The 22,571-nt window shown below is 38.8% G+C and overlaps 3 protein-coding genes and 1 long non-coding RNA gene across 5 annotated transcripts; 1 reads left to right on the top strand and 3 right to left on the bottom strand.

The window, feature by feature from the left end:
• The first annotated feature begins 4,237 nt into the window (after positions 1–4,237).
• LOC148724862 (uncharacterized) lies at positions 4,238–6,372 on the top strand. Its single transcript, XR_015991054.1, has 2 exons — positions 4,238–4,656; positions 6,233–6,372. It is a non-coding gene; the product is annotated as an uncharacterized LOC148724862 (long non-coding RNA).
• On the bottom strand, positions 6,244–9,073 carry LOC148724863 (uncharacterized). 2 transcript variants are annotated; one of them, XM_088731270.1, is made up of 8 exons: positions 8,797–9,073; positions 8,443–8,534; positions 8,198–8,289; positions 7,828–7,926; positions 7,395–7,473; positions 7,171–7,291; positions 6,681–6,806; positions 6,244–6,369 (listed from the first exon to the last, which is right to left on the bottom strand). In XM_088731270.1, the coding sequence occupies exons 1-6, from the start codon at positions 8,827–8,829 to the stop codon at positions 7,201–7,203; spliced, it is 486 nt and encodes a 161-aa protein (XP_088587396.1). In that variant the 5' UTR covers positions 8,830–9,073; the 3' UTR covers positions 6,244–6,369; positions 6,681–6,806; positions 7,171–7,200. The 2 variants fall into 2 exon arrangements, with proteins under 2 accessions (XP_088587396.1, XP_088587395.1); XM_088731269.1 differs by having other exon boundaries at positions 7,024–7,291.
• A 227-nt stretch (positions 9,074–9,300) lies between these two features.
• On the bottom strand, positions 9,301–11,153 carry LOC148724864 (TNF receptor-associated factor 5-like). Its single transcript, XM_088731268.1, has 2 exons — positions 10,474–11,153; positions 9,301–9,697 (listed from the first exon to the last, which is right to left on the bottom strand). Exons 1-2 carry the CDS (start codon positions 10,869–10,871, stop codon positions 9,553–9,555), a joined length of 543 nt encoding a protein of 180 aa, XP_088587394.1. The 5' UTR covers positions 10,872–11,153; the 3' UTR covers positions 9,301–9,552.
• A 6,495-nt stretch (positions 11,154–17,648) lies between these two features.
• LOC148724865 (uncharacterized) lies at positions 17,649–22,278 on the bottom strand. The gene is made up of 2 exons (XM_088731291.1): positions 21,785–22,278; positions 17,649–18,806 (listed from the first exon to the last, which is right to left on the bottom strand). The coding sequence occupies exons 1-2, from the start codon at positions 22,124–22,126 to the stop codon at positions 18,336–18,338; spliced, it is 813 nt and encodes a 270-aa protein (XP_088587417.1). The 5' UTR covers positions 22,127–22,278; the 3' UTR covers positions 17,649–18,335.
• Between the last annotated feature and the right edge of the window lie 293 nt (positions 22,279–22,571).

Raw genomic sequence — 22,571 nt, forward strand, 5'->3', positions numbered from 1 at the left:
GGAAGGAAAGGTAGGGTCAAAGAGTTCATTATCTGTATAGTCAAAACCTAAGGCTTAACAATTCATTTCACTAAGTTTATTAATTAGGTACACTATTGCTAAAGGCTAATTAAATTACCACTTCTGGCCTTTAACCAGCTACACACAATGTGAAACTGCTTAAAGTGTAGCTTACAATTCACTTCCAAGTGATTAAATTATCAAAAAAAATAAAAACTCAACTACCCATAAGTGGCAATATGACTCTAATTTCAGGATCACATTTTGTTTTCATGAAACAGTCCTTGCGCTATACGTACATGGAAGACTGAATGAGGAACAGATCATCTGCTTGGTGCCCTCTCCTCGTCAAAACCCAGTATTTGTAGAACGCATACAAGGTAATAACCTGGTTAAGAGATTATTTCAGATCAGATATTTCATTAAATCACTTTTTTCAGTGGCTTTTAGGACAACTACATATTTGGTGATGATGAACCAAAACTGCCATAAAAATGAGTACAATCTGCAAATGCCTACGAATGCCGTTTTTTTTTTCATTGTTAAGCAAATTTCATCCTCTGTCTTCTACTATCAAATATTTGTATAAGCCTTATTTTTGATGATTGCAGTTAAATTATGTCATGCAGCCTAGGAGCAGGAATGTCAAACTTATTTTCATGGGAGACTTTGCATAAAGTGAATATCCAGAATAAAGTTGGTCTATAATTAAAACTCTCTTGAATCATTCTTAGCATCGGATGCAAACAACACTGGCCTCGGAAGTGTGTGAAAGGGTAACCATGATGATCCAATCACTTGTGTTGGAAAGGTAATAATTTTGTTGTATAATAACTATTAATGAAATCTTACAGAGTAATGCACCACAAAACTGTTAGATACTTCACATTAACCATGTTACTCTGTTTACACAGGGAACAATTTGCCCTCTGGCGAGAACCGAGGACAGATGGGAAAAGAAAATAAAATAAAAGGAAAGATGAAGGAGATGCAGCAGAAGTATAACCTTAAGGCATCATTTTCATGGAAAATTAAGTAAATACATCAGTTTACTTATTTTGTCACCTGTGTCAACCAAACAGGAAAGGAACTTAATTCAACTGAATTTCCAAAGGAGAGTACAAGAACTTAGAGGGACAAATCACAACTTAGATTCAACTAGACATATTACAGGCTTTTGTGAGTCAAACTTTTGCAGTTGAATTACAATTATTAAATCTTGAAAACACTTGGCTGAGGTTCAATCAGATAAAAACCAGGTTTAATCAACAGCAAGGGTGATTTCATTGAGAACTACTTCCAGTTGGAATTTCCAGATGGAGGAGAGGGGTGTTAGTAGAAAAATCCTTTTACTAGTTTACATTAAGAAATGTTTGAATTTTTTTATTTTTGATAGGTCAGACAGAAGAGGAAAGAAAGGGTGAAATCTCCTCTACCAGGCGAGGAGTACACCAAAATTATCCTCCGCTGCACCGGTAACAAGAAAATTGGCAGGCGGTTTAGGTCAAATGCTTTTTTCCAGGTACATTGGAGTACTTATAATTATTTATACACCTGCACATATTACAACTGATTACAGTTGAAATTATTACCATTTGCAAGTTTTATTAATTCACTTGACTAAATTAGGCAATCCCCTAAGCAAGGTCTCAATAAGGGGCAAACGCAGATGTTCACTTATACACTCATGGATTTTCCTTATGGCTGGGTCATGATCCTGAGTGCATTGAACTCTGACAAAAGCCACTGCCATAACAGTACCATGGTGACCACAACTCCAGCTGTTACTTAGCATGTAAATGATACAAATATTTTGTCTATGTAACTATGCAGGAAGTCTACGACTGGGCAGGATCTCATGATGACCTGCCAGGACACTTCATAATAAGGAGAAGGCAGCAAGTGATGCGCCACAGTGATCGGCTACAGGGGCGCGAGATCCTGGATGTAGTAGAAGGAGTGAGTGCTTCCTTAAAGTAGGAACAAATAAACAACATTAATTTTACTTTAACATCAGCTTTCCATTACTTTCATGTCAAGACTGCAGCTACCTCTTCACTCATGATCGCAAATTAAGAGTATGGTTTTTGCAGTCTATACAGAGGGCTAGGTCAGGCTACAGGTTTAATAGCTAAGGTTATATTGACAAGCATTGATTATTTTGTTGAAAGTGAACTGTTGCAGTTGTGTAATAGCTTCTACACTTGATTAGATCAGTGGATCTGTGGAAACATTCTTAACTGAATTAGACCTGTTAGTGACACCTCTTTGTTCTCAATTAACAAACTATTTCCTAAAAATTACTCACTTTTGAACAAAATAATCAAATCTGCATTTATTTAGTTAACATTTAATCTGGATTCAAAGATGAATTTCTCTCACTGGTATCAATAATATCAGTGCGATTTGTGTTAAGCAATATCTGAATAGAATGAGTCAAACAAACACAACTTCAACTGTATATTAATTTTATATTTCAAAAGTTAGCTTTTAACAATTATAGTAGCCTGCCAAACTTTCTTAAGTTTCATGAAATGTTGTAAATCCACCATGGTCTCCGATGATGTATATATTAAGTATATTATTTTGATATTCTTCTTCTTACTGTTTGTTTGCAAGAGATGAATTATAACTCTTTGTTTTAGTCCATTTCCTTTACTGTAGATATCTGCAGACAGCTAAGAAGAAGTGTGGCTGTTTTGTTTTGTTTTAAGTGCAAACCATCACCGAAAAGCCAAATTAACAAACGCTAGAAATAGTTATTAAGACCTGCCTTTACTATGCCTTAATCACTAAAAATATGATAATACTGAAATTCATTGGTTACAGTACAAACTGCTACACAATACCATTTGTCATCCTTGCTGGAACAGCTTGTTAGTTTACTTGTTTGTTTGTTTATTTGTTTTGACTGTTTTATGCAAATATTTTGGTCTTCCCACCTTCATGGCTTATTTATCAAACTAATATAACTTACAACCGAATGTTAGTGTTCACCTTCATGGCTTATTTATAAAAATAATACAACTTACAACCGAATATTATTGTTCACCATATATGCTTAAAACCTAGCCTGATACAGTTCTCATAAAGTATTTTTCTAATCTGCATTAGCTACCGTTATTTAGGTAATAAAGAACATGGTTTCTCAATCAATCTCAACTCAATGCAGACATTTCTTTTCAGACTTTTTTGGCCATATTCTCCAAAACACTTTAATGTTACATAGGATTTGTGTTCCTTTTCCTAGCTACAAATGACCAATTAAAACAGAAACACTAAAGTGTATTGAGCTTCTACAATAAAAATAGATTGTTTGTATTGCTGCATGCTGTTATGTATACTTTTTTGTGTGGTAAACTCAGGGTTGGAAAAATGGAGAGAAACAGTTTCTTGTTACAGTACTGAGATTAAAAATAACCGAGAAATGTTCACTCCGGGATTGAGCTTAAGTTTGAAACTGAACAAAACGTTATTAAAAACTATGAACCAGCGAGTAGCTACACCCTCCCCTAAAACAATGTAGTAGAAAGAGCCAGTAATCACCTTAGTGTCCTTCCCTTCGTCTCCTTTGCAGAAATAAATCATTATTTGCTCCTGTTGTGTTTTCTCTTTCGAATTCCACCGAAAACATACTTCTACAAAGTCCCAAATTAACGAACTAAACTCAATAAGTTTGCCAGAATTATGGCCATTCTCGCTCGTCCCATGCTCCCTCCCAAGTCTTGGTACCAGATTACCTCTCAATTGCTGAAAGAAGATTAAACTCAGCTCGATACCAAACCGAGCTCGATCAGAAATCGAGCTCGATATGAAAACACCGCAAGGCAAACCGAGGACGATAGAAATCGAGGCAAACCGAGCTCGATAAGAAACCGAGCTCGATTAGAAAAGATTGAGTTTGTCGAGCTCGTCTTTTTGATCGAGCACGATATAGTTGGATCGAGCTCGAATAGAATTGACCGCATTTCGAGCTCGTTGATCCAAGGTTGGTTTGAACTGGTACTCGAATCGCTATTCGAGTACGGTGAACATACACCGAGCTCGGTTGCCCAGATACCAAATGTGATCCGAGCACGATATAGTTGGATCGAGCTCGAATAGAATTGACCGCATTTCGAGCTCGTTGATCCGAGGTTGGTTTGAACTGGTACTCGAATCGCTATTCGAGTACGGTGAACATACACCGAGCTCGGTTGCCCAGATACCAAATGTGATCCAAACCAACCTTGGATCAACGAGCTCGAAATGCGGTCAATTCTATTCGAGCTCGATCCAACTATATCGTGCTCGATCAAAAAGACGAGCTCGACAAACTCAATCTGTTCTAATCGAGCTCGGTTTGCCTCGATTTCTATCGTCCTCGGTTTGCCTGGCGGTGTTGGTTTCATATCGAGCTCGATTTCTGATCGAGCTCGGTTTGGTATCGAGCTCAGTTTAATCTTCTTTCAGCAATTGAGAGGTAATCTGGTACCAAGACTTGGGAGGGAGCATGGGACGAGCGAGAATGGCCATGATTCTGGCAAACTTATTGAGTTTAGTTCGTTAATTTGGGACTTTGTAGAAGTATGTTTTCGGTGGAATTCGAAAGAGAAAACACAACAGGAGCAAATAATGATTTATTTCTGCAAAGGAGACGAAGGGAAGGACACTAAGGTGATTACTGGCTCTTTCTACTACATTGTTTTAGGGGAGGGTGTAGCTACTCGCTGGTTCATAGTTTTTAATAACGTTTTGTTCAGTTTCAAACTTAAGCTCAATCCCGGAGTGAACATTTCTCGGTTATTTTTAATCTCAGTACTGTAACAAGAAACTGTTTCTCTCCATTTTTCCAACCCTGAGTTTACCACACAAAAAAGTATACATAACAGCATGCAGCAATACAAACAATCTATTTTTATTGTAGAAGCTCAATACACTTTAGTGTTTCTGTTTTAATTGGTCATTTGTAGCTAGGAAAAGGAACACAAATCCTATGTAACATTAAAGTGTTTTGGAGAATATGGCCAAAAAAGTCTGAAAAGAAATGTCTGCATTGAGTTGAGATTGATTGAGAAACCATGTTCTTTATTACCTAAATAACGGTAGCTAATGCAGATTAGAAAAATACTTTATGAGAACTGTATCAGGCTAGGTTTTAAGCATATATGGTGAACAATAATATTCGGTTGTAAGTTGTATTATTTTTATAAATAAGCCATGAAGGTGAACACTAACATTCGGTTGTAAGTTATATTAGTTTGATAAATAAGCCATGAAGGTGGGAAGACCAAAATATTTGCATAAAACAGTCAAAACAAATAAACAAACAAACAAGTAAACTAACAAGCTGTTCCAGCAAGGATGACAAATGGTATTGTGTAGCAGTTTGTACTGTAACCAATGAATTTCAGTATTTTCATATTTTTAGTGATTAAGGCATAGCAAAGGCAGGTCTTAATAACTATTTCTAGCGTTTGTTAATTTGGCTTTTCGGTGATGGTTTGCACTTAAAACAAAACAAAACAGCCACACTTCTTCTTAGCTGTCTGCAGATATCTACAGTAAAGGAAATGGACTAAAACAAAGAGTTATAATTCATCTCTTGCAAACAAACAGTAAGAAGAATAATATCAAAATAATATACTTAATATATACATCATCGGAGACCATGGTGGATTTACAACATTTCATGAAACTTAAGAAAGTTTGGCAGGCTACTATAATTGTTAAAAGCTAACTTTTGAAATATAAAATTAATATACAGTTGAAGTTGTGTTTGTTTGACTCATTCTATTCAGATATTGCATAACACAAATCGCACTGATATTATTGATACCAGTGACAGAAATTCATCTTTGAATCCAGATTAAATGTTAACTAAATAAATGCAGATTTGATTATTTTGTTCAAAAGTGAGTAATTTTTAGGAAATAGTTTGTTAATTGAGAACAAAGAGGTGTCACTAACAGGTCTAATTCAGTTAAGAATGTTTCCACAGATCCACTGATCTAATCAAGTGTAGAAGCTATTACACAACTGCAACAGTTCACTTTCAACAAAATAATCAATGCTTGTCAATATAACCTTAGCTATTAAACCTGTAGCCTGACCTAGCCCTCTGTATAGACTGCAAAAACCATACTCTTAATTTGCGATCATGAGTGAAGAGGTAGCTGCAGTCTTGACATGAAAGTAATGGAAAGCTGATGTTAAAGTAAAATTAATGTTGTTTATTTGTTCCTACTTTAAGGAAGCACTCACTCCTTCTACTACATCCAGGATCTCGCGCCCCTGTAGCCGATCACTGTGGCGCACCACTTGCTGCCTTCTCCTTATTATGAAGTGTCCTGGCAGGTCATCATGAGATCCTGCCCAGTCGTAGACTTCCTGCATAGTTACATAGACAAAATATTTGTATCATTTACATGCTGAGTAACAGCTGGAGTTGTGGTCACCATGGTACTGTTATGGCAGTGGCTTTTGTCAGAGTTCAATGCACTCAGGATCATGACCCAGCCATAAGGAAAATCCATGAGTGTATAAGTGAACATCTGCGTTTGCCCCTTATTGAGACCTTGCTTAGGGAATTGCCTAATTTAGTCAAGTGAATTAATAAAACTTGCAAATGGTAATAATTTCAACTGTAATCAGTTGTAATATGTGCAGGTGTATAAATAATTATAAGTACTCCAATGTACCTGGAAAAAAGCATTTGACCTAAACCGCCTGCCAATTTTCTTGTTACCGGTGCAGCGGAGGATAATTTTGGTGTACTCCTCGCCTGGTAGAGGAGATTTCACCCTTTCTTTCCTCTTCTGTCTGACCTATCAAAAATAAAAAAATTCAAACATTTCTTAATGTAAACGAGTAAAAGGATTTTTCTACTAACACCCCTCTCCTCCATCTGGAAATTCCAACTGGAAGTAGTTCTCAGTGAAATCACCCTTGCTGTTGATTAAACCTGGTTTTTATCTGATTGAACCTCAGCCAAGTGTTTTCAAGATTTAAGAATTGTAATTCAACTGCAAAAGTTTGACTCACAAAAGCCTGTAATATGTCTAGTTGAATCTAAGTTGTGATTTGTCCCTCCTCTAAGTTCTTGTACTCTCCTTTGGAAATTCAGTTGAATTAAGTTCCTTTCCTGTTTGGTTGACACAGGTGACAAAATAAGTAAACTGATGTATTTACTTAATTTTCCATGAAAATGATGCCTTAAGGTTATACTTCTGCTGCATCTCCTTCATCTTTCCTTTTATTTTCTTTTCTTTTCCCATCTGTCATCGGTTCTCGCCAGAGGGCAAATTGTTCCCTGCGTAAACAGAGTAACATGGTTAATGTGAAGTATCTAACAGTTTTGTGGTGCATTACTCTGTAAGATTTCATTAATAGTTATTATACAACAAAATTATTACCTTTCCAACACAAGTGATTGGATCATCATGGTTACCCTTTCACACACACTTCCGAGGCCAGTGTTGTTTGCATCCGATGCTAAGAATGATTCAAGAGAGTTTTAATTATAGACCAACTTTATTCTGGATATTCACTTTATGCAAAGTCTCCCATGAAAATAAGTTTGACATTCCTGCTCCTAGGCTGCATGACATAATTTAACTGCAATCATCAAAAATAAGGCTTATACAAATATTTGATAGTAGAAGACAGAGGATGAAATTTGCTTAACAATGAAAAAAAAAACGGCATTCGTAGGCATTTGCAGATTGTACTCATTTTTATGGCAGTTTTGGTTCATCATCACCAAATATGTAGTTGTCCTAAAAGCCACTGAAAAAAGTGATTTAATGAAATATCTGATCTGAAATAATCTCTTAACCAGGTTATTACCTTGTATGCGTTCTACAAATACTGGGTTTTGACGAGGAGAGGGCACCAAGAAGATGATCTGGTCCTCATTCAGTCTTCCATGTACGTATAGCGCAAGGACTGTTTCATGAAAACAAAATGTGATCCTGAAATTAGAGTCATATTGCCACTTATGGGTAGTTGAGTTTTTATTTTTTTTGATAATTTAATCACTTGGAAGTGAATTGTAAGCTACACTTTAAGCAGTTTCACATTGTGTTTAGCTGGTTAAAGGCCAGAAGTGGTAATTTAATTAGCTTTTAGCAATAGTGTACCTAATTAATAAACTTAATGAAATGAATTGTTAAGCCTTAGGTTTTGACTATACAGATAATGAACTCTTTGACCCTACCTTTCCTTCCTTCTTCTGATGAGGTTTCAGCTCCCCAATAGAGCCATTCTGCCTCATTGATGGAACCAGCCACCATCATCCTTTGAAGAGCCCTTGCCAAAATAGTAATAACAAATGGAGGATTTCATTTTCGTGCATTAGTGATCAATGTCAATGTAAGCAGCCCTAGTAAAATTCTCTTTAACCACTTGGCCTGTTACAGGCCTGCCTGCCTGGTCTATCTTATTTGTACAGATTATCAGTACCTCAGCATGTCCACCCTTAGATCATTTTGGCCATTTGGGTTCAGAAGGACAGCTACTATTGGGCGCCTAGCCTCTCCTGCTTGCCAGTATAACTATACCCAAAAAAACCATATAATGCAATGATCAGTCAATTTTTAAATGGTTAAAAAATAAACGAACATAATGTTTTTTGTCATTTGACAGGAATTAATTTAAAATCCATTTAAGTGCTCTATTCCAGAGATAAATTAGGAATTTGGTATAAATTTAATTATGAATAAATCAGAATTGAATATTGGCCTTTAAGATCACCACAATTGCATTATAGTCTATAATTAATGTACTTGATTCTTTTTAATAATTGCATTTAGTGACCTCTTCAAAAGAATGATTCAGGAGTGGCAGCATGGGCAGTTCAACGTTGTTGCAAGCTAACTCCAGTATGTTCTCGCACCTCCAAACCTCACTAGTTCTGCTTGGAGCATTGTAGGGAGCTCCTAAAATAAAAGTTAATAATAATTGGTGATCAAGTGTCCAGAAGGAAACACAACTGGTTGAGTGTTGTAAGAGAGGTGCAGTAGGTTTTAATGAAATCTATTATAAAGCATGCTAAACATACTTAGAAATTAAAGTATTATCTATGTGTAAGTGAACTTCAAAACCATGCCAAAAAAATTTGCATTTAGTAAATAAAACTGTATCGGATGAGTGCCCCACATTGTAAACAAAATGAAAATACAAAGTTAAATACCCAGTTGATAGGTTCATGTTCTCAAACTCATGCTCTAGTTTACGACATATTTTGCACTCTGAAAAGAGTTCTGCAAATAAACTGGTTTCACTTCATTAAGGCAATTTAACTGTGTACAGTGTATCATTTGGCATGACTGTAATTGCAGTTGTATTTTTACATGTGACTCCTGACTTTTCACTTTGGATCTAGCTTGTATATTTGAGTGTAGTGTGAATATAATGTCACATGTGCTTTTTTTCCTTTCATAAATATATGACCCAGTTGCTTGCAATGTGCTGGAAAGATCAGTTGTGAACATTTCCTTCATTTTGTAGATAATAATCCTTCAATTTAATTGTGTACAGTGTATCATTTGGCGTGTAGTTGCAGTTGTATTTTTACATGTTCTGACTTTTCACTTTGGTGGTTGATTCCGTCAAATGGACGTTCATGTCCTTCCTTTTTACAATTTTTTTGCACCCAGGTACTTGGCACATTAAAGCTTTCTCTGGGCATTGGTGAAGATGTAGGTTGATGTTCCTTCTAAAATTCAAAGAGGTATGTGATAGTTCAAGATCTTCCATTTTTACTGGTGTTATATATTCAAACAGTTGATGTGATAAAAAAAAAAAAGTGAAAAAGAAAAAGTGCGAAAAGCGTGACACCCTTAGGGTGGTTCTGTAGACAAATTGACTTTGATGTAAACTTTGGGGAGATCTAGAGCAGGGCGGCGTAGCTAGCATGAGGCAAGACCAGGCAATTGCCTCGTCTTAACTTTGGCCTTTTTAATTTTTTTCTTAAAGATTGACTTTTCTGAACAAAAATGCCACGGAAAATCCTTAAAATAGCATTTCTAAACCTCTAGATTTGAAAGTTTTCTGGGGGGCATGCCCCCAGACCCCGCTAGCGGCTCGCGCCTTCGGCGCTCGAAACTTGCCTCGTGTTGTCCTGAAATCTGGCTACAGCCCTGTAGAGGGGATGGTTGGGGGGGGGGGGATGGGGGACTTAAAGTCATTTGGGAGTATCACTTTGCCCTTCCCCTAGATCCCCATTGAATGATAGGCATTATATCTGTTTCTCAAATCGTTTCTTGATCGTGAAATATAACTCTTCTCTTTCAGTTATATTTGAAGAATGCAGCTGAGTCACAACGTTCCGTAATGTGTGACACCAGACACAAATTAGGACTGCCCGTGATCTTAGATTTGAACGGAGAAAATACAGGGATACTGCTATTCACGTTAAAAATTTCCTCACTTAAAACTATTGCCAACACTAAAACATCGCAATGCTCAATTATCCGAATCAGTGCAACATACCGTGGTAATGACGCTCCACATCTCAAGGGGCATAGAGCTGCAGAATCTCTGCACCAAGATCTACGGTGGAATTGTAGTTTTTCCCTCGTTACGCGCAGTTGGCATCCTGAACATGCGATCCTTTCTTTAGGGCAAGCATGTGCTGTCATTTCTTCCCGTGCCGCTACGTGCTGGCATCCTTCGTTGGGGCACCTCTCTCGTACTTTTGGGCAATGTTTTAGATGATCGTTGGCATCGCTATAGTTTCCCTTCCACTGGCAGCCTTGGCTGTTACATTTAACAGGCAAATCTCGGGTGGCCTTGTCCATCGTCACATTGATCTTCAGCTCTTCTTTTCGAAACTTTGCCCGACACTGGGGACATACCGGTGTGACTTTCGATTCCGCCCAAGTTTCCATGCAATTTTGGCAGCCAGAGTGCCCACAGGCAAGGGTAACGGGCCTTAACACGATGTTATAACTGAAAAGGAAAATGGCAATATAGTCGCACTGGAAATGCGACGGCGATATGAAAGCCGGCAATGATATTCAACTCACCAAATACAGCATTCCAGATCCACTTTTCGCAGAAAAGTTAATTCGTTGGACTTGGAAACCACTTCGGCCTTTTGATGAGACATTTTTATGGAATAAGGATCTTCGATAACTGTCTTTAACATTAAAGTCTCCTTGTTAGTGTAAGCTGCTGAAATAGCCTCTAATTACGAGAGTGTGATGTTATTTTTAAAGTCAACATTTCCGTTGCGCTGTCAATAAATTAATTTCCTTTGTTTAGGTTCCGGTATTGACGGTAGTGGGTACGCTTATTATTGAATTCTTCAGTCAGGTCGTGAATTTAATGGAATGCTTTGTCTAGTTGGCTCAGCCCTTAATATTTATGTCCTTTCATAAAGGGGTTCCCTAGTATCTTACCTTAACCTACTCCATCAGCGAGGTCTGTCCTTTGTAATAATGACATTCTCACGGAGGGGATGCCACGCTAAAGGCTCGAAAGAGTTTCATTCGCGAGCGCGCTTTATCTGGTTTTCAAGTGACGTCATCAAAATTAGAAAATGAGGAATTACCCTTTTGATGAGGCATTTTACAAAGTTTGGGATCTTCGGTCACGGCCTGAAACGGTAAAGTTTCCTTGTTAGTATAAGCTGCTCAAATAACCTCAGATTACAAGCAGAGTATGCTAAGATATTCGAAGGTCATTTTTACCTTTGTGCGGTTAATAAATTCATTTCCTTTGTTCAAGTTCTGGTATTGGCAGTAATTGGTACATTTATCGTCAAATAATTCAGCAAGGTCTTGAATTTAATGTATTACTTTGTTTAGTCGGTTTACCCCCTCTTTATTGAGGTCGTCACGTAAAGGGGTTTCCCAGTTTATTGCCAAGTCCCTTAGGACCTTTCTGAGAACCACAGTGATGTGATGAGATTTTCTCCATAAAAGGTTATTGGTTATAATTAACCCACTCCATTATCAATGCCTTTCCTTTGTAATAATGACGTTCTCACGAAGGGGATGCCACGCTGAAGGCTAGAAAGAGTTTCAGTCGCGGGCGCGCTTTGTCTGGTTTTGAAGATTAATCTTTTTAAATTTTTCTGTATGAAAGGGTGGTTCGTCTTTTGACAAAGCAAGATTGAATTTCAAAGGTTTGGCGCGACGCGACATTAAAATGGCGGCCAATAATGATGTCACGTAGGTTAAAAATGTGACATCCGCTTAGGCATTATTTACACGGGGGAAGGGAGGGTACATGTTCCCTTGATCCCTTAATCATTTTGGATTTCATTACTTTTTCCCCATTAACAAAACCCCTTGTTCCCAAAAATGTTTTTAGCTCATGTTCCCTTGATCCCGAAAATTTTTGTATTGTTCCCTTTATCCCCAAAAATGTTTATCGTTGTTCCCCATATTTGTTTTATATTTTAGAGGCTCGGAAAGTTAAAAAAAAAACTATTATTGAAAGTAGATCGATTTTCGCTTGTTCCCAAAAATCTACTCAAGAGTTCCCTTGTTCCTTGAAAGTAATTTGATAAATGTTCCAGTTCCCTTGTTCCTAAAACCCCTGGGAGGGGCTCCTTAATGTTCGGACCGGACGGCAAAATATTTGGCTGACGGTCACGAGACACGGACCTTTGTGCACTCGGTCCAAGCGTCATTACCTCGAACCAAATAGTTTCCTATCCGGCCCTCCCACTCAGTAAGTACAAAGTACTGATTTAGTTTTCGATTCTGGAGGCACGGCTTGTTTGTTGTAGTGTAGTAGTAGTACTAGCAGCAGCAGCAGCAGCAGTAGTAGTAGTAGTAGTAGTAGCAGTAGCAGTAGCAGTAGCAGTAGCAGTACTAGTAGTACTAGCAGCAGCAGCAGCAGCAGCAGCAGCAGCAGTAGTAGTAGTAGTAGTAGTAGTAGCAGTAGCAGTAGCAGTAGCAGTAGCAGTAGCAGTAGCAGTAGCAGGATTCGTAATTAACCCATGATGATAAATCAGATACAATGAATATATGAAGTTCATACATTTTGAACTGCGGTTGTAGATACGTATGATGCATGATCCTCGCAGTAGAGAGTTCTATTTATGCAATAGCGAAAATCACACCTGAAAAAAATCATGCCTTTACGGGATTCGAACCACTGACCTCTGCGATACTAGTGCAGCGCTCTCTCAATTGAGCTAAAAAGCCAACTGGGATAGGACCGCGTCATGACCTCGAACCAAATAGTTTCCTATCCAGTAAGTACATAGTACTGATTTAGTTTTCGATTCTGGAGGCACGGCTTGTTTGTAGTAGTAGTAGTAGTAGTAGCAGCAGCAGCAGCAGCAGCAGCAGCAGTAGTAGTAGTAGTAGTAGTAGTAGTAGTAGCAGTAGCAGTAGCAGTAGCAGTAGCAGTAGCAGTAGCAGTAGCAGGATTCGTAATTAACCCATGATGATAAATCAGATACAATGAATATATGAAGTTCATATATTTTGAACTGCGGTTGTAGATACGTATGATGCATGATCCTCGCAGTAGAGAGCTCTATTTATGCAATAGCGAAAATCACACCTGAAAAAAATCATGCCTTTACGGGATTCGAACCACTGACCTCTGCGATACTAGTGCAGCCCTCTCTTAATTGAGCTAAAAAGCCAACTGGGATAGGATCGCGTCATGACCTCGAACCAAATAGTTTCCTATCCAGTAAGTACATAGTACTGATTTAGTTTTCGATTCTGGAGGCACGGCTTGTTTGTAGTAGTAGTAGTAGTAGTAGCAGCAGCAGCAGCAGCAGCAGTAGTAGTAGTAGTAGTAGTAGTAGTAGCAGTAGCAGTAGCAGTAGCATTCGTAATAAACCCATGATGATAAATCAGATACAATGAATATATGAAGTTCATATATTTTGAACTGCGGTTGTAGATACGTATGATGCATGATCCTCGCAGTAGAGAGCTCTATGCAATAGCAAAAATCAGACCTGAAAAAAAGTCAGGCCTGAAAGGGATTCGAACCACTGACATCTGCGAGACTAGTGCAGCGCTCTACCAATTGAGCTAACAAGCCAACTGGGAGCAGGCCGTTAAGTTGATTCGTAATAAACCCGTGATGATAAATCATACAATGAATATATGAAATTCATATATTTTGAACTGCGGTTGTAGATACGTATGATGCACGATCCTCGCAGTAGAGAGCGCTATTTATGCAATAGCGAAAATCAGACCTGAAAAAAATCATGCCTTTACGGGATTCGAACCACTGACCTCTGCGATACTAGTGCAGCGCTCGATCAATTGAGCTAACAAGCCAACTGGGATAGGACCGTTAAGTAAATATATGAAGTTCATATATTTTGAATAAATTTTAGGCGACCGGTATCGTGAAAAAATGTTATTGTGCCAGCCTTTGCGCGCATAGCATCTGGTAGCGCGTTCCATGTCTTAGCGGCAAAATAACGAAATGACTTAAGACCATGCTTGGTACTGTTAATCTTAGGTAAGGAAAGCTTGTTATTGCCTCTTAAATTGTAATCATTCCTCCTTTGTTGAACTAAGTCAGCAATAGGTCTGGGAGCCTTATTTTGAAAGCAGTTATCGACCGTTAGCAACATGTCTTGAGTCCTCCGACGACTCTTCAGTGTCGTATTCAAGGCGATACAATCGAGCAATTCTTCATATGAAATAACCTTATCTTTATATACATATCTAAGCGCACGTTGATTTACCCTTTGCATTTTCGTTGTATTCCTTTCCCCACAGTGGTGCCATATCTGGCTACAATAATCAAAGTGAGGTAAAATAAATGCGCGATAAAGTGCTTCCTTGGTTTTAAGAGGCAGGATATTTTTGAGCCTATTTAAAGCATTAACCTGACCCGCCATCTTTCTACAGATTGATGCTACATGAGCATCAAATTTCAGCTTGTCATCCGATGTTACACCTAATAATTTTATCTCACTGGAAATAGGTATTGACCTCCCTGCGCATTCTAACTGGAAATCCCAATCAGTGTTTCATCAGTTAATCAGCTAACACCAAATCAGCTAACACCAAACCCTGATCTTTGTATGGATTTGCTACCGTCACATTCTATCGAAACCATTGTGTTGTACTGGCTAAGTCTCGGTTTAAGGCTTCCTCCAATGCTCGGGGATCATGGTTTGATAAATAGAGTTTAGTGTCGTCTGCATAACTAAGAAGTCTACAATTCTCAACCGCGAATATGAGGTCATTCATGAAGATGTTAAACAATAGCGGTCCTAGTAATGACCCTTGTGGTACTCCGGTATGCACACCCATCCACGTGGAGAAAGTATTCCTCAGTAACCCGTTGATATCGGGAAGATAAATAACTCCGTAAGAGTGAAACGGAATTTTTTTCAAGTCCACAAAAATTAACTTTGTCAAGGAGCAGATCGTGGAGTAGGCAATCAAACGCCTTGCTAAGGTCGATCGCTACCGTTGCAATAATGTTGTGCTTGTCAAGTTCAGATCTCCAGTCCTCTGTTAAGGCTAAAAGAGCCGTGGGACAACTGTGAAATTTGCGATAAGCAAACAAATACTCATGAAAGATTGATTCAAAATGCTCAGTCAACTGCATGTTGCGCCCTATAGTTTCCTCATTGAAAGCTTCTTTTTTTTTTTTACAACTTATTTTCTACATGGTCCAACAAGCTTGCAGCTTTAAACCTCACCATGTTTAAATATTGTATATGCATTGTATTGTAACTTATCTGGGGGAAAATGAAACGCAATACACTTCGTCGATAGAAAAATATCATGATACTAACAAACATAAACAGTTTTTTCAATAATGCCGGCACCTGATACCCAGAGCTCTAGCGGGTGTCCTGTCCTGAATCATCGAAGTAAATTTATTCTGGTGTTTGTAAGCTAGAGACATCTGAGCTCGCAAAGAAAGCCTCCGACTTAAAATCTTATTGCGCGTTACCACTCGCGTTGCATGCAAACTTATTGGAACTAAAGAAAGTGTTCACTCAAGAAAAGAGTTCAACTTTGGAACACCAGCATGGCCGCCGTTGTATTATTTTGGAACACCAATAAGCGATTGGGTTGGGGAGAGTTTATCATCCTTCTAAGTTACTACTGTGTTTAGCGATCAATACTAAAAGGCTTCTTGTTGTTGTATTCATAGCACTTCTGGCGTGGGAACGGGCAGCTGATGAAACGCTCGCGGCAGACACAGAGGAGACATCTTGTTATCATCAACGGGTTTTTAGACTTGAAAAGCAATTTTACAAACTCAGTGGAACCAGGGGAAACATAAAGGCTGCAAAAGGTTCGGGATGACAGCAAACTAAACTGCAGAGACGTTGAGCAACCAAGGGTTCCATTAAATGGTTTACACGTGAGAAACAAGTCCATAAACTTTGATCTTTAACCTTTTTCTCTTAAAATGATCCTTTCTTCAAATATATCTGTGCAAATTTTATTCATTTTTGTTATCTTGGCTAACTCTGAGCATACGCCTCTATGGGCAAAACTCATTAAATGCGCTTCAGAAGCAATCCATAGCTCTGCGCTAATTTGAGAAACTTGTTGTTTTTAAGAATAGTGTGCCTTAAAACCAATTACAGCAATGGCATAGCTTTTCAGGCTGACAATATATTGTCATCAGGCACTAAAAAATGTATTTCGTACCTTTTAAAATAGTCAGCTAAGCTTATTCACCGTTACATTCGGGCAAGGAGCAGAGTCATCCAACTTTAAAAGAATTTCAACTTTTCGTTATACACCCTTATTTAAGGAAGTATATTTTCGTTCATTAGCTTTAGCCGAGAGTCTATGACCTAGATCACGGTCTCTTGGCTTGAGCTTAATCACCAATTTAATTTTTGAGAGCTATGGTATAACTACTGTGATTTGCATGGAAGACTTCACTGTGATTCGAGATGGCATTTTCCTGAATATCCTTTGTATTCAAGACTTACTCGTGCTCGGTCAGAAAAACCTTTTGCTCGCATGACCATTCGAAACCGCACTCACCACGACACGAAAAAAATATATATCCCTTCCCATTAGACCCCACCAGCCCTACACCATACCGTGGAGTTCTGTAAGTAACAACCCCCCCCCGTAATTTTCGGATTTAGCAAGCAAAGGAGGCTGTTAGTTTTGGGCGGCCGTTTCTTTCAGGAAGCTGTCATATTCGGGTCATTAGAAACAGTCGTTTCTAACAAAGCGAACACGTAACACATGAAATTAAAAGTTCCATTGATATGTGTTACTAACCACTCACATCAGAACAAAGCAGCTTGTACGGTATGGAAATAACTTGAAAGGAACTATAAATTTTGGTACCGTAGGGGGACAGTTATGGACACATTGTATAGCAGTGTAACTAATTACATGGAATCATTTGACTCTGCTGTCAGACAGCTTAAATAAATTTTCGAAATAAAATCACAAATAACTTTACGTCGTTCAGTCTCGCAGTCATCAGCATTCGCTTGAGATCAGGGAGTTTCTAACCTCTAAATCTGGAAGGCCTTATTTCAAAAACAAAGGAAAAAAAACTAAAAGCAAGAAATTTCCAGTCCCTTCGGGGAACAGTTATTTTCGGGGAAGCCGTTTCCTTTAGGATTCCGCGTTATCTTCATATCCAGCTCGTTTTTGGAGTTCCTCCTACGGCCATCCATCGAGGAACAGCGCTTTGGATATGACCTTATGTAAACGTACAAGGAGGCTACATTTGCTTTTTTAGATTTTATTAAACATGGAATAGTCGTAAGTATAACATTTAACATTTACTGGAATAATGAATATCATAATTTAATTGAGCGACAATGAAAAGCAAATTTATTAGTTAGTGAATAAATGAACAAACGCAGTCTTTTGTAATATTATTTTACATTTGTCTTTTCCATTGGTCAAAGGAAAGATGCGAAAACGTAATAAAATCAAATTTAACATGAGAATCTCGCTCGAATTATAAACATGTTATGATATGTCGCCAACATTATTTTTGGTCCACCTACACTCAAATTCTGCATGAACTCTTCATGCGAAAATCTAGAGCGGCTGAAAGGTTAGTGTTTCTTGACAGGAACGGAATTAGAATAGAGCGCTTTTGGAAAAAAATTAAAAGGGTTTAAAGCACTGGCGGATTTCCAACTACAAATTTTAGCGATTATAACTTCTGGCAAACTTTGAACTAAAAAACTCTGCTTCTGTTTTGGTGATTGTTATCATACAAAATCATCTTTCTAAACACGATGTTCATAAACTTCCATCAGTCGGTTATGTCTTTAAAATTTTCGCTAAATCGCATCGAAAGCAGCTAAGGTAAAAAATTTTTAAAAGATATAGTAGAAGAAAAATGTTTCTTTACGATTTTCTTCAAGGTTAAGTATCAGCCGTGGCCTTAAAACTAACAAATTAAAGTGCTGCGTCGGTAATTGCATACTGAAGGGGCAAAATTTCTAGAAAATTTTGCATAATTTGCCTGTGAGGCCCCCCTCTCCACTGACGCCACATCTGTTCGTCCAGGTATGATTGAAGATCTTCTTTTTTCATACCTCTTCTTATTTTTTGCCCCAACTTAAGATTATTCCAGCAGGACTCTACCTCCTGAGTGTGGACGCCAGTAACAGGATCAACGAAGTGTCGGGCATGTACGACAATTCGGTGCGCGGCGACGTTATTTATACGGTGTTCCATACCTCTGTATGAGGCCCAGTCATCGGTGTAGACTTCTGTTTCTGGTCGGATACACTTCGAGATTATGGGATCCAGTGTCGCGATATCCCGCCTCTCTACAACTTGGAAGTAACCACGAGCTGGACTAAAGTCGGTAGTGACTATGCCAAATACCCAAGCATCTCTGGCTGCTCTCCTTCCTCGGTTAAACTGAAAAAGAGGCAAACGGATTTGCTACTGCATAGAAAGTCTTAAGAACACATAACAATGCCTTTTAGTATAATTTCAGAGCTGAGCAAAGAGTTTCCAGCAATCTGATTGGTCGAGCGGTTCCTTATATGACGCAATATAAACCGCTCCACGCGGTTTATATAAAATGCTAAAATAAAATGTTAATAAATGTTACTAAAATGTTATGATTTTAGAAATTTATCTGTTGTTCAGCTCTGAAATTATACTAAAACAATTATTCGCCTCAGGTTCGGTCAATATTGTCGAATAATCCCCTCGACTTCGTCTCGGGGATTATTCGACGATATTCACCTCGCCTTCGGCGAATAATTGTTAAATAGCTGAGCATTCTCCTTTACCGTTTTGATAAATGAAACTGGTGTTAGGTTTACTTTGCGTTTGATTATATTAGTCCATTAGCCCGGCGGTTACCCCAGTTAAATAACTTAGAATACTTCTACTCCCATTGGAAGGAATGCATGTTAGGCCACTCACAGGCAGCCCAAGCTCACTACGAGAAAAGCGGACGTGACTCTTACCGTGTTGCGTAACGTTTTATATTTATAAAGGTTTGTATGGGATGTTATCGGTTTGCCTTAAAAGAGAGAAAAAAATGTCTTGTTTTGAAATATAATGGGCTCACTTTATTGCCTTGTTGTTTTCTTCGTTGATTCCGAACGTCTCAGGCCATTTTGAAGCGTTTTCGGCGAGTTAGCGCTATGTTGGTGTTCAAGCTCACTACGAGAAAAGCGGACGTGACTCTTACCGTGTTGCGTAACGTTTTATATTTATAAAGGTTTGTATGGGATGTTATCGGTTTGCCTTAAAAGAGAGAAAAAAATGTCTTGTTTTGAAATATAATGGGCTCACTTTATTGCCTTGTTGTTTTCTTTGTTGATTCCGAACGTCTCAGGCCATTTTGAAGCGTTTTCGGCGAGTTAGCGCTATGTTGGTGTTCAACTGCTAAAAGAAAGACAAGGCCGGAAACCTATTTTAGAAGCGTCCGTCGCCCGAAGCGAATAATTCCGCCAAAAAATTTCCACCAGTCTCGATTCCTCCAGAAAATCAAAGCAGAGATGTTGCAGTTCCATTTTCCATTCACTCGATTCACAATTCCTCCCCCAGATCTTTCACTAGCGATACTTTTATCTCCAGATCGATAGGCTTTCCCATTTCGAATTTGGCTGGTTGAAACGACCACTGTCCCTTCGCCGATCGCACAGTATGTTGGGTAACAAAAATAAGCCCGGCGAGGGTAGCCAGCGGCCTGCAGTCCAAAAACAAACCCGTTAGCTCCCCTGGTCCCCTCGAGAGGTTTTGTCAAGACCGCATTGTTTTGATCGACCAATCAACATCGAATGAAAATGTGTTTACTAATTTAAATATCTCAGTGGAAACCCGAGATCGATCGCCATGTGTACGTTCCTGAGTGTCAAGCTATGAACGAAACCTGCGGCGAAATTCCAGGGGAGCTAACGGGTTTGTTTTTGGACTGCAGGCCGCTGGCTACCCTCGCCGGGCTTATTTTTGTTACCCAACATACTGTGCGATCGGCGAAGGGACAGTGGTCGTTTCAACCAGCCAAATTCGAAATGGGAAAGCCTATCGATCTGGAGATAAAAGTATCGCTAGGAAAAGATCTGGGGGAGGAATTGTGAATCGAGTGAATGGAAAATGGAACTGCAACATCTCTGCTTTGATTTTCTGGAGGAATCGAGACTGGTGGAAATTTTTTGGCGGAATTATTCGCTTCGGGCGACGGACGCTTCTAAAATAGGTTTCCGGCCTTGTCTTTCTTTTAGCAGTTGAACACCAACATAGCGCTAACTCGCCGAAAACGCTTCAAAATGGCCTGAGACGTTCGGAATCAACAAAGAAAACAACAAGGCAATAAAGTGAGCCCATTATATTTCAAAACACGACATTTTTTTCTCTCTTTTAAGGCAAACCGATAACATCCCATACAAACCTTTATAAATATAAAACGTTACGCAACACGGTAAGAGTCACGTCCGCTTTTCTCGTAGTGAGCTTGAACACCAACATAGCGCTAACTCGCCGAAAACGCTTCAAAATGGCCTGAGACGTTCGGAATCAACAAAGAAAACAACAAGGCAATAAAGTGAGCCCATTATATTTCAAAACAAGACATTTTTTTCTCTCTTTTAAGGCAAACCGATAACATCCCATACAAACCTTTATAAATATAAAACGTTACGCAACACGGTAAGAGTCACGTCCGCTTTTCTCGTAGTGAGCTTGGGCTGCCTGTGGGCCACTAAGCATAACGTCAAAATGTTTGGTAACCAAGCGATGTGTGATCATGTTTGGTCACCAATCATCTTCCGGCTAAACAACTTGGGATCATCTCTGCATTATGTGCGCACGCTACATATAAAATCTCGCGCGTGCAGTTGACGCGCACTTACGCAGATGATAATCTAATCATGCTGAACGTTATGAGTTATGTTGTATCAAAATACTTTCGCTTTTGCTTGTTTGATATTGTAATTTTTAGGTTAAAATCAAAGTCAGTTGGCTCATTTTTTACACTAACGTAGGTAAGGAAAAATAAGAAAGCTGTAGAAAGCAATAGTGGCGAAGGAGAATTTTTCTGCTTGTCATCTGACCAACAGAATTTTTCTACCCGAAAGATTTTGAATATTCTTGCGTACAGAATGAGGATATTTTACCTCACTGTTCTTTCAATACAGCACCAGTAACCAATTAGGGGACTAAGTGAATGTTACATGGTCGCCTTAGTAACGGAATTTCAGGGAAAAAAAAAACTAATTAACACTGGTTCGATCAGTCAAACTGTATTTAGGTTATAATTTGTAGAGTTTGTTTTGAGCCAACTTAGATTTCCTCTAGAATCTTCGATAAACTAGTGAAGGTTCACTTCGCTTTCTTCTTAGTGTTTCTTGGAGTTCTTGGCTTTCATTTTTCGTTCTTGCCTTAGCTTTGTGATTGAACTTGCTCTCGTCACACTTAACGGCGGCTCCTGGTCCTCCAAATGGTATGAAAGGCCTCTCGTCCAGATCTCTGGAACACACATCTTGCAGCCGTCGGTATATTTTTGACACCAGGCCTGGGTTGAGGTTTAATCTCCGCGCTGTTTGTCGCTGGGAATCTTCATAGACAAAATGGTGGATTGCAAGGAGCAGCGTTCCCAGTGGTACGCGGGGAAACTCTTCAAAAAAACTATTGGTACGCAAGCTTCTTTTCTTTTTACAGCTGCTGCAGCGCCTATTAATAGGGAAAAAGAAGAAGACGTAATTCGAAATGTATACGGGCATAACAGACCTTCCCACTGGATATGATTCGTGTTGGAGTGGAACATAAATGGCCGTATTTTTATAAGCAACACTGCAATTACCCTGTACAAAGTTCTGCAGATAGATTTTTCCTTAATACCAATCACGAGAGATTGGAGGGAGAATATAGAATGAACGAGGTAAGACAGACTGTAGAACCTTTATTGACTTACCAAAGGTGTCCATCAACATGATTTCTGTTCCTCTGCATCAGGACCATGTCCTCGTTACATTGGGCACAGCGAAGCGATCGGCCAGCAGAGACCGCCGTTGAAGCCATTGAATCAAGTTAATACGGGGACCCCGTTGCAGATCTATAAATTCATTTAGATTCATGACTTCTCAATTACGAGAGCGTGATTCACAGTCAACGCGAAGTTCAACTAACACACTGTTAGAGCAGCTTTTTCGGGGCTCGTCATCGGCG

This window comes from Stylophora pistillata, chromosome 8, assembly GCF_964205215.1.
Source record: "Stylophora pistillata chromosome 8, jaStyPist1.2, whole genome shotgun sequence".
In the NCBI taxonomy this organism is placed as follows: domain Eukaryota; kingdom Metazoa; phylum Cnidaria; class Anthozoa; order Scleractinia; family Pocilloporidae; genus Stylophora; species Stylophora pistillata.